The following is a 24,227-nucleotide window of genomic DNA, read 5'->3' as shown; positions in this document are numbered from 1 at the left end:
CATCTATGGAATGCATTGCCTCCTCATGGCCACCCGTGAGGATACTAATCTTTCTTGGCAAGCCTTACCTCATCTCCATGCCAACTTATTTCCCCATCATTTAAATTCTCTGCCTCCCTAAATCACCTTCAGTGCTTATCTGTCTGCGTATTGTGCCCCTCTAGTAGAATGTAAGCTTCTTGAGGGCAGGATCTATTTTGTCGTCTATCTTTGTATTCCTAGGGCCTAGCACAGTGCCCTGCACGTAGGAATCCCTTAATCTTTGCTACATTAAAAGGAATCAAGTAATAATAATAACCTATGTTTGTATTGCACTTTTAAGTGTCACAAAGCACTTTACAACTATTACTTCAGTTGTTCCTCACCACAATACTGTGAGGTAGGTGCTAATACTATCCTCATTTTTAGATGAGGAAATGAAAGCTTAGGGAAATCAAGTGCGTTGCCAAGAGTCACATGGATGGTAGTAATGGTACAAGGCAGGATTGAAACTCAGTCATCCAGACTCTGAGGCTAGTGCTCCAGACATGGTGCCATTTGGCCTCATGGGGGCAAGATTAAATATATATCCAAATAACTATTATGCAGTATGATTTGTGCTGTAAGGGAAATACAAACAAAATGCTATCAAATTTCAGAGAAAGGAGAGGTCATGTCTGGCTGAGGAGATCAGGGAAGACCTCTTGGAGGAGGTAGCAATTGTATAGATAAGAGTTTTATAGTCAGAGATTAGGGAGTCTGGGATTAGGTGATTAGAGAAGGCATTCCAAGGGAGTGAATTAAAGCAAATAGCTCTTTTGCCTTAAGTTCAAAAATAAGCTCCATTGCTTTAATTAGTTTAATAACACAGGAGCTATAGGGCTACCTCTCATACATCTAGGAATCCATTTTTAATGGATAGGGGTGGATAATCCTTATCTTTTAAAATATTTAAAGGTAGTACTCATTCTCCACTTACTTTATTCCACACCCCTAAAGAAATGGCAAATACATCATGTCTTTCCCACCTTTATATTAAGGGTCTCCATACCCCTAAGGGGTCCCATGTCCATACAAGGAATTCTCTCATTGGAATAAGTCACTGGAATAAAAATGGCAAAACAGCCTGGTAGAAACGCACTTGGGAAAGAATTAAGAGTTAATGCTTTTTTTGTCTTTAGTCATTTAAATGGACACCACAGGCCTCTTACTAATGTATTCATTCTAAATATAACTGGGCTGAATTAGCTTGTTTTGGCCAGTCCAACAGGAGCTCCTGCAGACAAAATAGGCTGATAGCAGATTTCATTTTAATTCCTCTTTCCACCCAACATTAAGCTGTCTCCGATTCAAAACAACCAGAAGCTAATCTTATGGAGTCATGAAATGATATTTTTAGAGCATTTGCATTGGCACTTTTACATATTATATAATAGAACAAAATTTAAAAGCATTCCATCACCATTTATCTCTTTATCCATCCTGAGGCAAGCCTTTTTTTCTTAGCGCCTCATTCGAGAAGCTGTTATTCACAAGATATTTTATGCTTCATTAGAATAAAAATTGAGGCAAGGCTTGAAGTTGCTCCACTTGATATGAAATTTTACTGTGAAAATATTAAAAATCTACTTCCCTTTCATCTTATGTAGAGGGTGGCATTTTTTAACAAGTACCTTGTCTAGATGAATTGGTTGGATGAAAGTGAGGCTGGTAGACAGAGAAAATATCTGGAAAATATTATGGTGGTAGGATTAGTTCTCTTCTGTTTGACCCTTCAGCTTTTGTCTCGGGACTGATTTATGGTCTCTGACCTCCCCAAATCTCATTTCTGTTTCATTTAGTAGGGACATTGTAAAAATTTCTTTCAGATGTCACCTCCCTATAATTACCTCTGTCTTTACTTATCAGAATGCACAGTGCTCTTTGCTGGAAAGTTTGATTCTTCAGCAGTCCAATCAATTAAGACTTATTTAGGAATATGGCATGCCTGGGTTTTAGGGACTTACTGCCTGGCTTGTTTTCATGTACAATAGAATTCAGGACTCAGTAACCTCTTAAGTCCAAAAAGTGCCACAACAATGTACTTTCATGACCTAGAAGGTATTGGATGTATAGGTGAAAAGGAAGAGGAGGAAGAAAAAAAAGGAGGAAGAGGAGAAGGAGGAGAAGGAGGAGGAGAGGAAGAGGAGAAGGATAAGAAGGGAAGAGGAAGAGGAGGAGGAGAAGGAGGAGGAAAAAGAGGAGGAAGAGAGTAAGGAAGAATAGGAGGGGCATCTACACAGTAGATGCTCAAGAAATATTGGTTGATTGTCTTTTTAAAAAAAAAAAGAGGTAAGGCATCCATAAGACTGGAAAAGATGACAAAAGAAATTAAACTGCCAGATGTTGGAGGGGCTGCAAGAAAAGAAGCACACTATGAATTAGTAGAGCCATTCTGGAAAGCAATTCAGAATTATGTCTCAAAAGTTTCCGAGCTGTGTTTACCCTTTGACCCAGTAATACCAATTGTACACCAATACCCCTGTGAACATGCACGGTGTTACTTGTTAGCCCGTACCTTGTTGGGGATGAGAAATTGAGTCTCCGTGATTCAGGACAGAAAGTTGTGACTTGAAGGAACCCCTTTACGCTGGCAGTGGACTGTCAGAGAATGGTCACATTCTTTTCTCTTCTGAAGGAAGTCCAAATCACAATGTGGTGCCATTAGTCTGGAGGACTATCTAGAGCCACAGAGGGAAATGTGGGACTCCCCGGAGAGAGTAGAAAGTCGTGTTTGGCTAGGAACTACTTTGAGTCCTTTATGTGTTTTTTTTTTCATGTTTTGTGTGTGTAAAATAAAGTCCATCTTACTACTGATATGCATTTTCTCCCTGAGTGCATTTAAGGATGTACATCCTTGTATCCACTTTTGTGGAGCTCCAGACACAAGGTCTATATGTAAGCTATAGTTGAAGATATCCCAGAATGAATTCTAGAATGAATAAAATGAGCTCAAGAAAGACTGATCCGGGTGAGACAAGAGGCATTGTAACTCTAAGACTGAATCTGGTGCCAGACCACATGTGATGGAGAAATCACTAACGCCTTAGTGTAAATTAGCATGTTAGATTCAATACTGGAGGAGCCCTAGGGCAGCCTGGGAATGTAACACAATGGGAAAAAAGGGAGTGAAAATTTCAGGCACGCCAGTAGGAGGCACCAAAAAGCAAATCTCAACAGCTTCAAGATTGTGTTTCGGGCCAAGCCCAATTGAGAGCTTATTGTTGGAAGCTGAGGATTTTCTTTCAGAGTTTGAATATTTTGACATTTGGGATGTAGGGTAAGCCTATCTTTTTTGGTTAGATTTTAGCTGGGCTTATTTTGCTTCCTGCATTTTATTTTATGTTGCTTAGACATCAATGAGCATTAGTCATTGCTTTGTTATGCACCCAGAGGCCACGAATTGAACGTTTTATGAATTGAATAAATAAATAAATATTGTCTCGGCCAAACCACCATATGTACTGCATGTACTGTATATACATGTCTGGGGTTTGGAGTCAGGCTCTGAAATATGCATTCTTGTTTTTCTTACAAGTTTCATAAGCAAACTGGGACATGCCAGAGGAACCTTTTTTTTTCCCCTAAAACCAATACAAACATCCACATAACTGAGACTTAGAGCAAAACAGGCAACTAACGAAAAGGAAGAAGTAAGCATTTTTGAAATCACTAATGAGCAGAGTTCAATGGAAATATTTTGGAAATCTTGTGGGAGATTTATTTGAAAGAAATCTTAGAAAAGCAAAGGGAGATTGGGCACGAGAAAAGATGGAACAGATATGGTTTCATAATTTCCTCCTCCCAAGACTTTTTTTTTAAGTATAAAGAAATCATTATTGTTTTAGAGAGGGAAAACGCCTCAGGTTTATGAAGATTTTTGCTCCTTGACAAAGCTTTTCCCTTTTCTAATCTGCATGTCTGCAGGTGCCCTTTAAATTTATGGGGAGTTTCATACATACATGGAAAATCAGCTACCCTCCACCCCCTTGATATTATATGGAACTTTTTAAAAAGAAAACAATATTCAGGCACACTATCGACCATTTTTTACAATGTTGGAGTCAAGTAGTACAAGTGACTGGCAAGGTCCTTGCTTTCTGCCTTAGACTCACACACACGGCCTTCCTCCAGTATAGAAGGCCTTTGATCTCTGTAGGCACATGCCATCTGCTTACAGCTGTGACCCATACTTCACATCCCCTGGAAGGTTAGAGAAAGGTAGCATGTGAACCTGATGCCTGCATTCAATTTCTGCTCTTATATTTAGCAGTTCATAATTTTATGTAATATTTTACTTGCATGAAAACTATGCACAGAGTTGAGTGATAACAGATTTTCTCGTGGTTTGACTCCGCTTTGTTTGGGTGAATACCGGCTGCAAATACAGGCTTTAATTAGAGCTATGTGAGCTTGAGAGTACCTGGGCTCACATTAAGACTGGCAGTTTTTCAGAAAAATATCTCAAGTTCCTGGAGCTGATTTGAACTGGGCACCATTTTTCTATTTTCCAGTTTATAGGGCACTGCAGTTGTGGTTGGAGCATTAATCCACAACACAGGAACATGAATTGCATTGGAATTCTTTCTATCTCCTAGAGCCCCATGGCAGCTAATCAGCCAGTCTGGCTGCATTCCTGCTGTCACTGCTTGGTAGCTTCTGCAGCAGCTAGGTTGAAGTCCAGGTCCCAGCCTCTGGAATTCATTTCATCTGACTGTTCACCAGGGCCACAGGCCTCAGAGAAGACACAGCATTGGCTGGTGAGAGCAGCTGGGAGCAGTATTCCCCCCCACCTTTTTCTTTTTCCTTTACCATCATTTTCTGAGCTGAATGGGTTCAACTAGTTCATGGCATACAGTAAGTGCTAATAAATGCCTTTTGATTGACTGGGCTTGGTCCTCCTTTATGGCAGTGTCGCTTTTTGCAATTTGCGTGACAATGAGATCATGATATCAACTGGATGTTAATGCCATGTCTTCTGCAGACATAAGAAAACAATAGGTGGTGGATACAGCATCTTGCTATAGTCAGGAGGACCTGAGTTCAAATCCTGACTCAAGACACTTGACACTTACTAGCTATGTGACCCTGGACAAGTCACTTAACCCCATTGCCTCACAAAAAACAAAACCAATCAACCAAACAACAAAAAACAATGGATGACTGTGGTTTTTTAAAAAAAAGCATCCAAAAAGAATCTTATTTAAAAGATACTTGAATGAGTGCTGGCCTGGGAGTTTGGTAAACCTGAGCCGCTGGGTTCTAGTTCTAATCAGTCTAGAGCAAGTCACTTCTCTCTGGACCTCTGTTTCCTCATCTGTAAAACAAAGGGCCAGGATTTGATGGTTTCTAAACCTCCTTTCAATTCTTAAGCGGCTGTGCCTCTGTGGTTTCCAATCTTTTCTTTAGTCAGTTTAGGAATGGTTTTATAGGCACCATGCCAGCATCAAAGCTCTAGACTGGATCCATAGATGCAAATTCAAGAAGACAAAAAAACCTCCAAGGTCTATATGGGTTGCAGTGAAAATAGAAATTATTTGCTTAGAGACCCTTGGTTTTATTCTTATTAAAGTAATTTTGGGGGGACCAGACTGGTGATTTTACTAGTCTAAGGAGGGGACTCCCAACAAGTAAACTCCCTTTACCAATACACACAAGCATCTGCTCTGAAACTTATAATAATGATAGCTAGCACTTAAGTTTGCAAACCACTGTATATATGTTAACTCGTTTGATCTCAAGAACTCTGGGAAGTAGGGACCATTATCCTTTTTCTCATTTTACAGATGAGGAAACTGAGGCACACAGCAGTTTAAATGACTTTGCCAGGGTCACACGGCTAGTACGTGTCTAAGGTCAAATTTAAACTCGGGTCTTTCGAACCCCCAGTTCACTTCCAAATGCAGCACAGCCAATGGATGGATGAATCCATAGCTCTGCTGTTGCCAGACTGTGCCAGGCTGGTCACTCTGGACTTCACTCCTTACTGTCTGACTTCTTGCAAATCTTAGCATGGACTACTGATCTCAGGTCTCTTGACCTTTTGAAGCTCACAAGGTCATAATCATCTCTAATCTTCCTCTAAAAGTTAGAAATAATAGAGGCAACAGAGACAGAAACAGCAACAGGGCTATGGGCTAATGGGCCACATGGCCCCTGGACTCTGGGGTTTATATCTTGCCTCCCCACTCGAAAACTGACAGGGATGAGGACCAGCTCACTTGGGCTGGATAATGCCTTTTGAATGTCTGCCTATGCAGCCAATCAACTGACTTCATCATGTGCTTCACAGACTGCACTGGAATTTATAGAATTGCATCATGAGATCATATAGTGTGTCCTTATAAGCACTGGGTTAATTATACAGTCCCCTTCATTACAAAAGGCATAATCTGAAGGCAAAATGTATCAAGGATTATTCTGATTTCCAATTATTTGCTGGCCATCATCCTGAATTAGTTACAGCAGAGGGAATACATGGAGGTATTTTATATCCTTTGTTTCATTTTTAAACTGTGTTCTTTTAATTTTTAATTAGTAAAGTGGTTTTTAATTGGTCCACAGGAGTTTATTGCATTTTAAACATTGACTGTCCTGGACTAAGTCTAATTAGGTTTGGCCCACAATAGGTTTTAAAAGATAAATGGTGGAGTTGGTATTTTCTCCTAGAGATAAGAGGAAGCTGTTGGAGTTTCTTGAGCCAGAGAGTAACAGGGTGAAGCCTAAGCTTTAAGTACCTCTAGAAGGTCCTATTAAGGCTATAGAATGTAGGCTTCTCAAGCACAAGGGTGGCTTCATTTTTGTCCTCAAATTCCTAGGTCTGCATGTAGTGTATGCAACATAGTAGGCATTTGGGAGCCATTTATTCATTAAGTAATTGATTGAAAAGTTCAAGTTGGAGCACTCCCTTAGTAAACATCTACCTTAAGTAGTAAGCAGTAAACATCTGCCTACCATGTTGCATATACCACTTGCAGACCTAGGGATTAGAGGACAAAAATAAAAAAGGAGAAGTCATTACATCCATATTTAATGTGATGCCCAAGTTGCAGTAATGAAAAAAATGAAGAAATAGGTCATAAAATGGCTCTGGACAAGACCCTGAGGCTTATAGACTGTTGAGTTTCACTTTCATAGTTGGTGAGCTGGTAGAGTCTATGATAAAAACGAGACTTTTTGGAATGCCTGGTGGCCAATGGAAGAGGCAAAATAACTTCTGTAAGGGGACATGATGATTGATTTTTCTTTCAGAATGCAGGTGAATAAGTATGTGGGCAAGGAGCATTCCCCAGTGCTCTTTAAGTATACAGAAAAATTTTAGATTAGATTCCACACCTAAAGGTAAACAAATTATTACCAATAGGACCGGTGGCTATGTTTTGTCGTGGATAAAGAACCAGATTTGAGGTAGGAAAATATAGGCAGGAACAGATAGATGGGCACTGACTTTAGAGGGCAGAGAAGCGCTAAGCATGGATTCTGCTGGGAATCTAGATAAGTTAGCATGCTTTCTGATTTTCATTATTGATTAATGATCTAAAATACTAAAATCTTTAGGTCTCTATAGGACACTAAATTCTTCTGGTGATTAAAACACTGAGTCAATAGGAATAGTCTGGAGAAAGATTTCACAAAGTTGTGTGAATGGGCAGAAAAGTGGCAGATTAATTTCATTGTGAAATACAGAGTATCTCCTCATTTAGAGGAGATAACCCAAAATATACTGAATTATGGGCTCTTACCTATGGGTATCAATCCAGGAAAAGCATCCTAGGCGTCCTTGTAAAATGTTCCGAACAGATGTCAGTCCAATATTCTGTTGAGGCCAGATGGCCAAGGAGGCCAACAAAATTTCATGATGGACATGGTCAAGAAAGAAGCTGGAAACAAAACAGACATAATGTAGTTGAAGAAGGCCCAGAAAGGGACAACTGAAATGATCAAATGCATAGAAAAGCTTCCATATACATTCAATTACTATTATTAATTGTATCATTTATTTATTATGTTATTAAAATAGCAGAATAGTAATAAAGCAATTAATATGTACAAAATATCAGTTTTGATAGATTCTTTTGGAATTGATCGACTATGTTGTTGTGTTTGTCCTTCGTTTTCGAAGAGGACCATGGCATCAGGGAAATGATGACATGACTTGCAGTTGACTTTGATTTGAGTGAGGGAGGGCTGTGCAAGGTCACCAGCCTCATTTTCTCCTGCAAAGCCATCTGGATCCAGTGACCAGATATTCATTAGGATGACTGGAGATGACCCAGGATGCAATGGGAGACCATGGCCCTTTTAGTCCAAGCCTTTTCACACACTCACTTAGAGTGAGATAATGCCCATTCAGTGAATAGGCCTCTTTAAGAAGTGAGTCAAGGGATGGCTCCTTTAATTAGAAAAAAAAAGGAAAAAAAGATCAAGCTGGGAGGGGAAGACCCTCAGGGTTGCTGTTCCAAAGAGAAACAGTTACCATTGACATTCACCCTAAGCCAGGAGGGCCCAAAACACACCCTTTAAGTGGAAAACTGTATTCTAACAAAAATCCATAAAGTATTAACTAATTATAGTATCCATCATCCTTAGCTATTAAAAGATTAACACTTCCTTGCTGAAAAAGAGGAAGAAGATTTCTAGATACTCCAATAGACATGATAAAGAAGTCAGAATAATAACATTAATAGCTAACATTTGTATAGCACTTATGTGCCAGGCACTGTGCTAAGTGCTTCACAATTATTATCTCTTTTGATCCTCATAACAACCATGGGAGAGGCAGGCATTACTATTATCTTATTTTACAGATGAAGAAACTGAAGGAAACAAAGGTTAAGTGACTTTCCCAGGGTCACACAGCTAGTAAGTGTCTCACGCTAGAATTGAACTCAGGTCTTCTAGATTTCGGGCCATTCCCACGTCCACTAGATGCCTGAAATCTACAGAAATACTTTTGGAACAAGCAGACCCCACTTCATTAAGCAATAGTAGCAACAGGTATGTGCCACTAGATTTGCTGAAAATAAGATGGAGTCCAAGAAGTGGCAAGAATCCGAGAGTGGAACCAAAGGGCTCTCGGTGGGCAATGTCACCATGAACTCAACCAACATCATATCTACAAAGTGTCAAACAAATGGCAGAATCATGTGGCCTTATGATGGAAATTTAGGATCAAGTCATTGCCACCAGAAATTATAAAAGAAGGGTTCTTCTTGTGGAGCCTGAACTTTGTGATTAATGGAGATTGCGCAAGAAAATGTAGAAATGGGGCAGCAAATCCCTACAATACTCTGCAATAAGTTTGCACTTAGAGAATATTTTGCAGTACATAATGGTGGCTAGAATTATACATCAGAAACTTGTTATCTTTCACAGGCTGACAAATAGCAAATCCTATCTTACAAATTTTGTTGTTGTTGTCCAGTCATTTCGGTCATATCCAATTCTTCAAGACCCCATTTGGGTTTTTTCTTGGCAAAGATACTGGAGTGGTTTGCCATTTTCTTCTCTAGCTCATGTCATAGATGAGGAAACTGAAGCAAATAAAGTTAAGTGACTTGACCAGGGTCACCCAACTAGGAAGTGTCTGAGGCCAGATTTGAACTCAAGAAGATGAGTCTTCCTGACTCCAGGCCCTGCTCTTGATCTACCACTGTGCCACCTAGCTGTCCCCATATTTTACAAATATAGACTTCAAAATGTCCTTAACTACTCAATCAATAAATTGTATTGAAGTATTATCACATATCAACCTGGTGCTCACCTTCATCCAGATATAACAATGATTCATAAAAACTTAAGAACAACATTTTAATAGATATCACCATACAAAATACTCATAATCTCCAAACAACATGGAATAAAAAAACTTTCAAAATACAGAGCTATAGCTGATGAAATCAAAATCAGATATCAGGGAGAGTGGAACCAAGATGGCGGAGAAAAGGCAGGGATTCCCAAAAGTCCCTCTGAAGACTTTTAAATAATGCCATAAAACAAATTCTGGAGCAGCAAAACCCACAAAAAGATGGGGTGAAACAACTTTCCAGCCCCAAATCAGATAGTAACAGGATGAGGTAAATATCATCCCTGTCATCCTATCTGATACTGGAGTCGTACCAAGTATGCTTTCAGTGAGCTTATAGGAGAAGAGCTTGTGTCCTCATACTTTTATTCAGGTCTAAAAAGCAGTTATTTCATCTACTATTCAATAGTTTCTAGACCATAAATACAGAATAACAATAGCAGGATATTGATTTGTCTTAGGACCAGTTGTATCTGAACTCTATTAAAAAGATGAGAACAAGTTGATAATAATAGCTCACATTTAAGGTTTGCGAAGCACTTTGCACATGCCGTCTTACATCTATTAAGCACCAAGTGTATGTATTGGACTCTAATAGGCAACACACACAAGTGACAGGACAATTTCTGCCTCCCTGGTCTTTTCTTCCTCTTTTCACCCATTAGGGAAGATATTCCCTAAAACCCTAGGCTTTCTTTTCCTCTTCCTGAACACTCTTCCCTAGTGATCTTATCAAAAGGCATTGAACTGACAGATGTTTGCCCACATAGGCTTGCACATAGTAGGTGCTTAATAAATGCTTATTCAGATGATAAAACCCAGATGATTGATGGGATCAAACACTACCCTTGATAGTTGCAATGCTTTTGCTGTATGTTGTAATGGAAAGCAAACTGGATTTAGAATCAGATGATATGATTTGAATCCTATCTCTTTGTATAACTGAGTTATTTAACCTCATTTGGAAATAAATGGGACAGAATAGGTGATGTCAGAAGTCCTATTCAGATTCAAATCCTATGCCCTATGACTCCTACCCTATGGTTTCAACAATCACATCTATGCTAATGACTCCCAAACCTCCATTCCCTGGTCTTGGTTATCTCCTGAATACCATATGAGTCTTTCCAACTGGCTATGGATCACTTCCCTCCACCTGGATGTTCCACTGGCACAGTTAAAACCAAGCTCATCATTTTTTAAAAACTGAGCTTTTCTGTCTAAAACTAAGCTTATCATTTTTTTAAACCTGAATCTTGTCTTCTTTATTCGCTGGTCTCCAGCAGTGACATCTCAATCCTCCCAGTCAAGCATGCTCATAACTTCTGTTTAAGAAAGGTGCAGGCTGAGAAGAAATATGATTGGTATTTATGTAGTCATGAAGACTGCTGCTAGAGAGAGCACAGACTTGTTCATCTCAGAATACTAAGATTCTGGGGCATCCCTTAAAGTCTGAATAAGGATGGGTTTAGGACAAATAAAAGAAGTTACCATTTTATATAATGGGTAATAAGAGTATGGAACTCATTAGTCACCAGAGATGTTTCATGCTTATAAATATAAGTAAGTTGAAGGAATCATACAAAGTCACAGATGAATGAGTAGATTATACTGGGTGACCAAGAGAAGGGAGGGACATATGAGATATGTTCTTAACCAGTTAGGTTCAATGCCATAGGCTAGCCATCTGTAAAAATCCGTTGGTGTAACAAAACTGTACTTAGGTTGAATGGCTTGACCTAGAATGCTACGTTTTATGTGATTTCAGGATGTGCAGCATCTTTCAAATGAATCTTAAAATAATTTCAAATAATGAAAACTCTTACTTCTCAAAACTTCACTCCAAGTCAGATAAAGATTCTTTTTCTATTGCTTAATGATAAAGGACATTTTAAACACATAAACTTAGTGATTTGTTTTCTATTAACATTATGACTAGCATTCCAAACTTTAGATGACTAATCTTTTCTCCAAACAAGACTCACTTCATAAAATCACATTGAAATGACTATGCGCATAGTTGTCCTAACAAAGTGATATTCTGTTGTAGAGGCAGGATAGCATAACGGAAAAGCCTTTGGGCCTGGAGTCAGGCAAGATCTGGGTTCCAGTTCCTGATTCTGACACTTAAGAGTTGTGTGATTATGAGCCAATCATATCTTACAAATTTTGTTGTTGTTGTCCAGTCATTTCAGTCATATCCAATTCAACAACTGAGTCCCAGTTTCTTCCTCTGTAAAGTGGGGGATGTAATACTTTGCAGGTTTTTGTGAGGCTCAAATTATATATGGGTGTATACACATATGTAAATATTATCAATATGTATGTGCTATAGTGACAAGAGCACTGAACTTTCATTCTCAGTTTCTTCACCTGTGAAGTGAAGCTAGGTGGTACAGTAGATAGGGTGCCAGGCCTGGAGTCTTGAAGACTCATTTTCCTGAGTTCAAATCCAGCCTCAGATACTTACTAGCTGGGTGACCCTGGGCAAGTCACTTCACCCTGTTTGCCTCAGTTTCCTCATCTGCAAATGAGCTGGAGAAGGAAATAGCAAACCACTCCAGGATCTTTGCAAGAACATTCCGAATGGGGTCATGAGGATTCAGACACAACTGAAACAGCTGAACAAAAACAACAAAGTGAGGATAACATCTACCTCATAGAGTATAAGGATAAAAAATCAGATGAGATATAACTTATATAAAATACTTTGTTAAACTAGTTGTTGAATAAATATTAGCTATCATTGTTATTTTTTTGTGCATCATTTTTCATTTTGACATTACTGGATGGTAACAGTATATGGTAACTAATATCCTATTTTGTGGGAGGAATATTTTTTAATTATTATATTGACTTCTACTAACTAATTAATACATTTAATGGCAGCCGTAGCCTCTGTTCCCTCATTTCTTTAGCAAGTCACTTTTAGTGAAAAAAAAATCTACAAATGGTTAGGATACAAATGGATTTCATTAGCTCTCTTTTTATAAGTATCAATGGTGGGGTTAGATTGGCATAAATACATTTCAGTTCAACAAACATTTATTAAGTATCCATATCCATAACTACAGCAAAGTCTCTGGGGCCATGTCCTAGGGTGCTGGCATCTGGTAGGAGAACACTTCTTCCCCTGGAAGAGAGGTGTATTTCTTGCCCATCGCAGGCTGGAGACTATACATGTGCTCACCTCATGGTCTTCCAACAAGCTACACTATGGATTGGGATCATGCTCCTTCACCCAACCTCACCCCCAGGATCCATTCACTATGGTGCCCCTCTCCAAGGATACCTCTTTTCCCCACCCACCCCTCCCGTGGGTACAGATAGGTTCCTGCCAGAACAACTATGCTTGTAGCAGGATGGTCTTCTTTGCCACCATTGCTCTCTTCCTATGGGAATATCCTGGGTATCCTGACAACCCCAACCAAAAAAGGGAAGATGGATAATGTAAAATAAATCCAGAAAGTTGTGTTGGGTCATGGTACAGTAGGAAGAGTGCTGAATTTAGAGTCAAAGGATTGCGGTTCAAATCCTAGCTCTGCCACTTTGATCCTCTCAACGACCCTGTGAGTTAGGTGGTGTGCCTTGAGGAATGTCGCTCCAGAAGTGATGCTATAGGGAGTGAATTGGCAATAGAGGAGCCTATTAATAAGGTCAAGGGGACAGATCCAAGATGGTAAAGTGGGGAAAAGCATTGTAGTGAGTTCTTCTCCGCAATCTCCCCCAAACAGAACTAAAAAATACACCAGATTGAATCCTGACAGGGAAATCAAGAAAAACTTGTCCTGCCCAATTCAGCATAGGGAAATGAAAAGGTTAGTCCAAAACATCTACAAGCAATGCCTCAGAGAAAAATACAGCTTGGGCACAAACTCAACTAGAAATCCTGAAGAGATGAAGCAAGAGTTTAAAAAAAATTTTGATGCTTTTTCATAAATGAAATGAGAGTACTTGAGGAAAAAAATAGAATAGAAATGAGAGCTATGGAAGAAAGATTGGAAAGGGAATTAACAGTTTGGAATAAGAGGAACAAAACCTTGCTCAAGCAACGAATTCCTTGAAAATTAGAATGGACCAAAAAGAAACCAATGACTTCAGGAAGCAACAAGAAATATGAAAACAAAGTCAAAAGTCTTTAAAAAAAAAGCAAAAGAAGAAAATGTAGGGTATTTCATAGCAAAAACAACTGACCTGGAAAATGTATGAGGGAGAAAAAAAATTTTCAAAACATTAGTCTATTCAAACATTATGACCAAAAACAGAGACATCATATTTCAAGAAATTTTAAAAGAAAACTTCCCCGATCTCTTATAACTAGAGAGCAAAGTGGAAATAGGAGAAATCCCCCAGTCACCTCCTGAAAGAAACCCTAAAATGAAAACTTCCAGGAATATCATAGCCAAAATCCAGGGCTTCCAGGTTAAAGAAAAAAAAAATTATTACAAACAGCCAGAAAGAAAGAACTCAAGTACCAGTGAACCACAGTCAGGGTCACATATGATTTAGCAGCCATCACTATAAAGAAGCAGAGAATTTGGAATACGATATTCCAGAAGTCAAAGGATATGGGCTTACAGTCTAGAATAACTTATCCAGCAAAACTGCTATGGTGGGGTGGGGCAGGGAATGGATCTTAGATGAAATAGAGGACTTCCAAGCATTCCTAATGAAAAGACCAGAGCTTCAGACAAATTTTGGAGTTCAAACACAGGAGTGACAAGAAACATCAAAAGGTAAACGTGAATGAACATTGTGATAAAAGGAATAAACAAGGATAAACTGCTTACATTCTCATATGGAGAGATGATACGCACGTCCCCTTTGAACTCTATTATCATCAGGGTTCACAAAGGGAGTACAATTGGACAAGGCCTGGGAGTGGTTCTGTTGTGTCTTGATGATTTAAGAAAAGAATGGAAAAAGAGCAGAAGAAGAATATACTAGGAGTAGGGTTGGGAAAAGGGAAAGCAAAGTTTAGGGGAAATTATCTTACATAATCAGGATGCACAAGTAGGTACCTATATTTTAAAAAACAGTTGGATATGGAGGGAAGCAGCTGATACTTGAACCTCATTCTCATCTGAACTGGTCAAAAAAAAGGAGGAACATACACACAGAATTGGGTACAAAGTCATATTTCACTTAACAGGGAAATAGGAGGGGAAGGGGAGAAGGGAAGTGGGGAAATTAGAGGACGAGTAGATTAAGGGAGGATTGCTAGGTGGCTCAGTGAATAGAGTACCAATCCTGGAGTTAGGAAGATTCAGCTTCCTGCCTTAAAATCTGGCCTCAGATTTGGCCTAGCTATGTGACCCTGGGCAAAGTCACTTAACCCCAATTACCTCAGTTTCCTCATCTATAAAATGAGCTGGAGAAGGAAATGGCAAACCACTCCCATATTTTTGCCAAGAAAACCCCAAATGAGGTCAGGAAGAGTCTAACACAACTGAAACAACTGAACAACAAAGATTAAGGGAAGGATTAGGTCTAAACGAAAATCCAAGGATGTAAAAAAAGTATATTTATGGCTCTGAAGCAGCAGAGTGTGGGAATCTGAGAGGGTGCTTATAAATGGGGGAATAGATGAACAATTATGGTATAGAAATGTGATGGAATACTATTATGCTGAACTCTTATCAGTGTGATGACCATTCATGATTCCAGAGGACTAATGGTGAAATACTACCCACTTCATAATAGAAAGGTAAAGAACTTAGAATGCAGAAGGAGATGAACATTTTTTTTTTGGATACTGCCAATGTGCAAATTTGTTTTCATTGACTACATGTGTTTGTAATGGGGACGGTGGCGGGGGGGGGGGGGGAGCAGGGGGGGAGGGGAGGGGGAAGCCCATAATAGGCGCTGAATAAATGGAAAAAAGAAGAGTTAATAGGGTTCTGAAATAAGGAGGCAGCAATCAGAAGTAGGGATAGAAATGAGAAAGCTATTGGAGGAGCAGAATCATTAGGAAATGTCCAATGGCAAGAGACAAAAACCCAGGAACCTGGCATAGCCCTTCGTAATAGAAAGTTGTTTATGCCCTCAACCCGTTCAAGTCATCATTACCAGGTCTATTTTCACTTACTGTATCACCTAAAACCATCCTCTAATATTAATTTGTCCATGATCTTCCTAGACACTGATGATTTGAAATTGTTTCAATCGCATGATTTCATTATGTTCAGCTTCTAGATTAATCTTTGGTTCTTTTCTCCCTCTCTTTCTCTCTCCCCCACCCCTTTCTTTTTGCCCTAGCTTTTACTGGATATGGTTGGCTCTCCTGATGAAGTGCTCCAAGAAGCTGCAGCTGGTTGTATCTCAAACATCCGCAGGCTGGCTCTGGCTACAGAGAAGGCAAAATATGGTTGAAGTCTGAACAGATTTTACTAGGTACTAAGTTTTATGTGACACTGAACATGTGATTTCATAGCCAGGCAGCATAAATAGGGAGGCATTTATTATCAATTCTTTAAAAGAAAAAGAAAAGAGAGAAAAAGGAAAGGCAAATGCCTAAATGAAAACACTCGAATTAAATATGCAAAGGGTGCTTTTTAATCTAAAAATTGCATGCATCTTTTTATTCACTTTAGTGTTTTTGCAGTATGCCATTAATAAAATATACCCCTATTAAAAATCTATGATGATTTTCCCAGAAATTAACCCCAGTTTTTAAAAAAAATTCATTTCTGTGATGCTTTTATATTTCTGTGATTTAAATAAAGATGTGGCCTGCATTTCATGCAGTTCTGCAATGATTCATGAATGTCTTCAGAATTCGCTTTCTGCCAAACCTGTCTAATCAGTCTGTCATTATGGTCTTGTCTGTTTCATCACTCAAAATCCACAGGAGAGCGTTTGAATGCAGATGCACTGATTTCACATCTGGTATTGTATGAGTTTAGAGTAAGCAGCTGGAACTGTAGAGATCATTTCAAGGTCATCCCAAATTTCTCCTAAATACGACCAAGCATCTAACAAGATGCCATATAATCGTAACTGTATCAGGTAATGCAAAACATGAACAAATAAGCAATGAATAATTATTTTTGTTTGAATTTTAGCAACATAAACAATTAAGAGTGCTGTGTTCCTTACAAGGATCCACCAATCCTTTTATTAAGATAATTAATTATGCTCATGTAATGAAAGTGTATGACTCCACATAAAATTGGTTTGAATTTCTGAACCTGTTTTCAGCACACAGAGTACTTTTTAAAAAGTGGCCACAAAAGATTAATAGCATTTTACCAGATTATAGAAACATTAGAACCCACTTAAAGAATCCCATATGTAAACTCAGTGCACTAAATGTTTGGGAACTAACTGTACCCAGCAACTAATACCTAAAAAATTGCTTTGTGCATATCAATTCAGGAAACAGACTTACAACACTGACAAGTTTCATTTATTGCTTTGAAGAGCAGGCTAGCAGTTTTTATTGAATAATAGCAAGGACTGTGTATATTTGTCATAAGTTGGAGCAGATAACGAGCTTAATTGAATTAAAATGTAAACAATTTGTACAAATCAGGGGGGAAGATGAGGACAGCTTCAACAAGATGAGTTAATAATAACAATGGAATATATGATGAAAAGATATGAGGAGGCCTTTAAGAATTTCTGAGTGTTTGTAAAATAAAGCTGATTAAGCTTCACAACTCTGCAGATTGGTGATAAACGGAGGGGAGTGCTGACCACAGAGTCTGGTCACCAAAATTCGATATCATCACTAACAAAGATTTACAAATCTTCCAGCTTAGAATTAAGAGCTATAGGAAAAGCTCCTCAGGGGTTACCAGCTTTAGCCTTCTGCCTTCACAGCAAGTCAAAATTGAGAATTCTTTGTTAAAATAATGCCATGTACTCTGCACACTCCAACCATTCTAAAAGTTGAGATTTTTAATGATATAAAATTGACTAGAACTCGGCAAATCGAGTATCATTCCATTCATAAGTGCCAATGTTTTATGCAATTCTAATGTGAACATGGAGTCCCTAACACATAGCGTGATAAAAAAAGTTTGTAATTCAGCAAGTGGAACCAATCTTTCTTGGCAAAACATTTATTTTCCAGAAAAGATTTAGCACTACCTTTATCTGTTTATTGACTGATTGCCCAGCACCTGGCCCTGAAAAACTCAGTGTAACTCTATTGATACTATTTTTGTTAGTGGGTTGAGAGAGAAAGTTCATTTGAGATGAAATGATCCCAGGCCTTTAATTTACAATAGCAGCTATTTAAAGTACCAAGCCCAACCTTGACTAATTTAATACTTTGAGGAGTTTGAGATCATGTAATTGTGAGTACCCCTTCCATTGATCCAGATTACAACTGATTCCTGGCTTCTTTTTTTCCTTTGCAATTCTTTTTCAGACCCTACTCAAAATCCTATGTAGAGAACTTACCTATTTTTGTTAAGAAGTCTGCCTTGGGTCTTTCAAAATTTCACAGGATGCCAACACGGCATTCATGCTATCTTTCTATAAAAGTACACAGTTGTTCAGTCCTTTTTCAAGCCTGTCCAACTCTCCGTCACCCCATTTGGGATTTTCTTGCCAGAGATACTGGAGTGGTCTGCCATTTCCTGCTCTGACTCATTTTACAGATGAGGAAACTGAGGCAAACGGGGTTAAGTGACTTGCCTACGGTCACACAGATAGTCAGGATCAAAGGCCAGATTTGAATTCAGAAAGATGAGTCTTCCTAACTCCAGGCCTGGTGTTCTATCCACACAGCTCATGTTTAATGATTATGGGTTTTTTTTCCTTTTAAAATAATATCTCTTGAAGCCACGGATCCTAGCAGCTATCTTTCCACTCCGGTTTCCAAAGATGAATTATTTTATCAACTTGTAAAATCTGTCTACCAACAGAGACTCTAACTTCACCTTTGCCATTCTCGGTGTTCAAATGATGTAGGATCATAGATCTGTAACTGGAAGGAACATTAGAAGTAATCTAGTCCCTTTGGAGGGCAGCTAGGTGGCACGGTGGATAGAATGGTGGGCCTAGAGTAAGGAAGACTTGTCTTCCTGAGTTCAAATCTAGCCTCAGACACTTACTAGCTGTGTGATCCGGGGCAAGTCACCTAACCCTGTTTGTCTCGGTTTCCTCATCTGTAAAATGAGCTGCAGAAGGAAATGGCAAACCACTCCAGTATCTTTGGCAAGAAAACCCCAAAAGGGGTCATGAAGAATCAGATATGACTGAAAAATAACTGAACAAAAATGCTTCCATCGTACCAAAACAAGCCCAGGGAGAGTAAGTGATTTGCCCAGAGCAGTAAGTGGCAGAGGTGGCAAACAAATGATAGATTTGAACCCAGGATTTGAACCCAGCTTCTCTGACTCCGGTTCCAGTACTTACCTCCTCACTCCCACCACTGTATCACATTCCTTCCAAGTTGCTGCAGCCAAAAATAATTCATTGTCTGTCAGCCAAGCTTCCTGTAACAAGCATCTCTGAATTTAATTGGCCTGCTTTTTAGGTGATGGGCTTAAAGTCTACCACCAAGTCTACATGCAGAGGCTTTCTGGTATGGTCAGACCTGCTAGATTTTGTGTGACACTAGCATGGTCTATGAAAAATGATTTCATCACTGTGAGGTAAAAGATTCAATCTCAGTGGAGGATTACATATGTAGGATCATAGATCTGGAACAATGGACCTCCAAAGTAGTCTAGTGCAACCTTCTATTTCTACGGAGGAGGAATCTGAGGCTCACATAGGTTAAGTGACTTGTCCAAGGTCACACAGCTACTAAGTGGCAGATTCAGAATTTGAACCCAAATCCTCTCCATAGCCAGTACTCTTTCCGCTATACTTGCTAAAGAACTTTATGAAACATCGCTTACATGAATGCAATTTTAAAATAACTTACTGAGAAGGATGAGTCAAGAATTGTAGTGTTTTGGATCCAGTTGACTGGGAAATGGCGCTGTCATTGGTAGACAAGGAAGCTAGAGGGATGAACTAGTTTTGGGGATGGAAGTGCTGGTATGAGTTAAAGAACAAGCAAGTCAGAAGGGGAAACTGGTATGTGTGTGTGTGTGTGTGTGTGAGAGAGAGAGAGAGAGAGAGACAGACAGACAGACAGACAGAGATAGTGACGGTGACAGAGATAGAGAAACAAACAGAGAAAGAGACAGAGACAGAGAGAGGGGAGGGGAGGGGGAGAGAGAGAGGAAGAGAGAGAGAGAGAGAGAGAGAGAGAGACAGACAGAGATAGTGACAGTGACAGAGACAGAGAAACAAACAGAGAAAGAGACAGAGACAGAGAGAGGGGAGGGGAGGGGGAGAGAGAGAGGAAAAGAGAGAGAGAGAGAGAGAGAGAGAGAGAGAGAGAGAGAGAGAGAGAGAGATATCAGTTTAGTCTTGGATAAATTGAGTTTAAAGTGACATTGAGATACAAGTGGAGATGTGCAATAGACATTTAGCGGTATGGGGGCTAGAGGGGGTGAAGGGGAAGATGTGAGAATCTAGATTTAGTACACTGTATTTTTTAAGATGTCAATTAACACAGATTAGGCCCTCTAGGTCCTCAATTACAGCCCTTTGGCTGAGTCCAATATATCTAAATATCTCCTGTGAAGTTTGGATTCAGTCAAAGGGCTGCACTTGAGGACCTAGAGGGCTGCATGTGGCCTCAAGGCCACAGGTTTCCTACCCCTGTGCTAGGCATTTTGCTGGGTGCTGGAGACACAAAAAATAAAGATGAAAACAGTCTCTTGTCCTAAAAGAGCTTACGTTCTACTAGGGTGGCATGACATATATACAATTAAATAAATGTGAAATATATATAAAGTGTCCAAAGTAATTTCAAGAGAAGAAAAAATGCCAATAATTAGGGGCAGAGCCAAGATGGCGGAGTAGCGGCAGGGACTGCTTGAGCTCTCCACCAAACCCCTCCAAATACTCGAAAAAATGCTCATAATTGGCAGGATCGGGAAAAACCTGTGTAAAAAGTGTTAGATGAGCTGTTCTTTGATGTTCTTTGATCTAAGGATTCTACCAAGCCAGAGGTGAAGAAGAAGCACGTTCTAGACACGAGAGACCATTTGTGAAAAGCCACAGTGGCAAAAGATGGAGCCCCATATATAGGAAATAGCAAGAAGTCCATTTGATTGGTATGGAGAGCCCATGAGGGTGAGTAATTGGAAATAAGGCCAGAGTAGTAGACAGAAGCCTGACTGTGAAGGGCTTGGAGACCCTTACTGAACAGCTTCTATTTTATCCTTCGAGTCAATAGGAAAGTATCAAAATTTTTGAGTAGGGATGAGACATGGTCATATCTATGCTTTAGGAATATCAGTTTCTTGGCCTTGGAAGCCAGATGGAAGAGGGGACTGGAAGCAGGGAGACCAGTTAGGGTCATAAATGAGTCCATTACTTTCGGCACTTCTTCTACCAACAGAGGACAGCTTCACCATTGTGCTTATAGATAGTATAATGATACAAGGTCATCAATTTAGAGCTCAGGGATCTTAGACCTTGTCTACTCCAATACCCTCATTTACAGAAGAGGAAACTGGGACCAGAGAAGTTCAGTGATTTGTAAATTAACATAAATGATAAGTGGAACTGCTGTGATTTGGACTCAGGTCCTCTGACTACAAATCCGGATCTCCGTTCCAATAGACTCTCTGCACCATCCAAAAGAGAGAATATCAGGACCTGAATTAGGACGGAGGCTGTGTAAGTGGAGAAAAGGAGACGGTGCCAGGGGAGATGATTCGGAGGCAAAATTGACAAGACTTGGCAACTGACTTGATGTGAAAGTTGAGAGAGAGGGAAATATAAATTAATAATTGCAATTACTTACACAGCAACTGATAGTGAAAGAGAGAACAAAGATCAGATGTGAAAATAAAAAATCAGTGCCTCTTAATCCAGCTAAGATTAATTTTTCAAAATAGGAAGAAATAGGAAGAAAAAAATTCAAAATAGGAATAAAAATATGTCCCTGTCTAAATTTTAAGCTGCCATTTTATTAAAGTTAGTGGTTTTTTAAAAAAAACTTCTCCAGTTCTTAGATTCTAAACATTTCCTGGAATTTAGCTGAGGGGATAGTGGAAAGAAGGGAGGAGAGGAGTTGTCACCAAAAAAATATTGTTCTTAATGGAAGGAACGAGGCATTTTCATTTTTATCTTCAACAAATTCATAGATCCAAGAATATCAATGTCCCCCTTCAAGGAAACCAGGAAGAATCCTCTTCGAAAGATTCAGAGCAAATTGGTATGAAGATAATCTTGCATACCCCTTGCCAAGAATGGAAAAAAGAATCTTAACCTCCAGGAATTTGTTGGTAGCTTTTTAAAATGGAACATAGTAGCTCAGTAGAATGTGATTAGGTCAACAAGGTCTGTCTTTTGTTAAGTTCTTTTAGAAGTATGCTAGTTTATTGGATTTTATTCCATTAATTTTATGCTTATTTTTAATGAAATGGCATGGCAGAAAATAATGATCTGATTAGCAGAGGTTTCCAAGCCAATGAAAGCACCTGTAGCAGCCAAGGAACATACATATGGAGGACAGCACCATTTCTTCATCCATCCCATTGCTAGTCCAGGCATATTTTTTCAATTATTATTATTTTTTATTTCCACTGTTTGGTGTCAGGACTGTGTGCATGGATATTGTGTACAGTATGTATCATCTTGTCCTGCTTGGGACTGGGGGACTTAAAATTAATTCCATATAAGTTAAGGGCAGCTCTGGAAGCCCTCAGACTTTGTTATTCCCCAAGATATCCAGGGATTCATGAACTTGTGCTCCTTTAAACCACAGATCTTACTCCAGCAGCTGCTATTTTGGCTTACTAGTTCAGGGAGGGAGAATTCTCTTTTTTCTGTTTGAGCTTTTATTATTTTCTTTTAAATTTTTTTAATTTTAAATTTTTTAAATTTTCTTTTTAGAATTTTATTTAAGGTTTTGAATTCCAAATTCTATCCCTCCCTCCTACCTCCCTGAGACAGTGAGCAATCAGATATAGGTTATACATGTAAAATTATGTAAAACATTTCCATATTAGTCATTTTGTACAAGAAGACATGAATAAAAGAAAAAAAATGAAAGAAAGAATGTGAAAAATAACATGCTTCAGTCTATTCAACCACTACCAGTTCTTTCTCTGGAGACGGATAGTATGCTTCATCATTAGTCCTTTAGGATTGTTCTCAATCACTGTATTGCTGAGAATAGCTAAGGTATTCAAAATTCTTCATCAAACGATATTGCTGTTACTGTGTACAACATTCTCCTGGTTCTGTTCACTATACTATGCATCAGTTCATGTAAGTATTTCCAGGTTTTTCGGAAACTATCCTGCTTATCATTTCTTAGAACACAATAATATTCCATTAGAATCATATACCACAGCTTGTTTAGCTTTTCCCCAATTGATGGGCATCCCTTTGATTTCCAATTCTTAGCTACCACAAAAAGAGCTGCTATAAATATTTTTGTACAAAGAGGTCCTCTTCCCTTTTTGGACGTCTTTGGGACATAGACCTAGCATTGGTATTGCTGGATCAAAGGGTATGCACAGTTTTATAGCCCTTTGGGCGTAGTTCCAAGTTGCTCTCCAGAATGGTTGGATCAGTTCACAACTCCACCAACAGTGCATCAGTGTCCCAGTTTTCCCACATCCGGAGGGAGAATTCATTAAGCAGTCCTGAGTGCTACCCACTCTTTCCCTTGAATATGTGCTCTGAGGCTTCCCAGCATTTTCTGAGAGCATAAGGGGCCAGGCTTTGACCTGCCAAGCCAGTTAGTTTGTCAAGTTTCGCCTTACAAAACCCACTTCTGGAGCTGATCAGCAGCATGTAGCCAGCATTCCATTTCTGTAGCCAGGATAACAACTCCATAAAAGTAACTCATGTGTTTCCACAGCCTTGTTGGGTTCATTGAAGTGGGAAGAGTGAACTTTGTTTGCATGGCTGTAATTGGAGGACACAAGGTGGACTATCTGATCACTTCAATAAGTGACAATGTCACTATATAATTGTCTAAGATTTTTTTCAGGTCTAAAAACTATATTTTCTGGCATTTCACACAGGCATGTAGATGTGGAGCTGGAAGAGCCCTCAGAGGTGATTCAGTCTGATCCCCTTATTTGTTATTGTTGTTCAGTCATTTTTGGTCATGTGACCCTTTGTGACCCCCTTTGGGGTTCTCTTGGCAAAGATACTGGAGTGGTTTGCCATTTCCTTCTGCAGCTCATTTTACAGATGAAGAAACTGAGGCAAACAGGGTTAAGGGACTTGCCCAGGGTCACATAGCTACTAAGTGTCTGAGGCCAGATTTGAACTCAGGAAGAGGAATCTTCCTGACTTCAAGCCTAGCACTCTATCCACCATGCCACCTTGCTGCATCCTTCATTTTACGGATGAAGAAACCAAA

The 24,227-nt window shown here is 39.2% G+C and overlaps 1 protein-coding gene across 1 annotated transcript in view; it reads left to right on the top strand.

Moving 5' to 3' along the window:
* The window catches only part of ODAD2 (outer dynein arm docking complex subunit 2), a 132,734-nt gene extending 116,532 nt beyond the window's left edge, over window positions 1–16,202 (top strand). The window contains exons 10-11 of the mRNA XM_036760528.1: window positions 13,402–13,502; window positions 16,082–16,202. Of these exons, the coding sequence (XP_036616423.1) occupies window positions 13,402–13,502; window positions 16,082–16,202 (222 nt within the window). The remainder of the gene's footprint in view (window positions 1–13,401; window positions 13,503–16,081) is intronic.
* The last annotated feature ends 8,025 nt before the right edge of the window (window positions 16,203–24,227 follow it).

This window comes from Trichosurus vulpecula, chromosome 5 (assembly GCF_011100635.1).
Source record: "Trichosurus vulpecula isolate mTriVul1 chromosome 5, mTriVul1.pri, whole genome shotgun sequence".
NCBI lineage: Eukaryota > Metazoa > Chordata > Mammalia > Diprotodontia > Phalangeridae > Trichosurus > Trichosurus vulpecula.
Note: the sequence above shows the minus strand (reverse complement) of the source record. Positions and strands in the feature narration are given on the sequence as shown.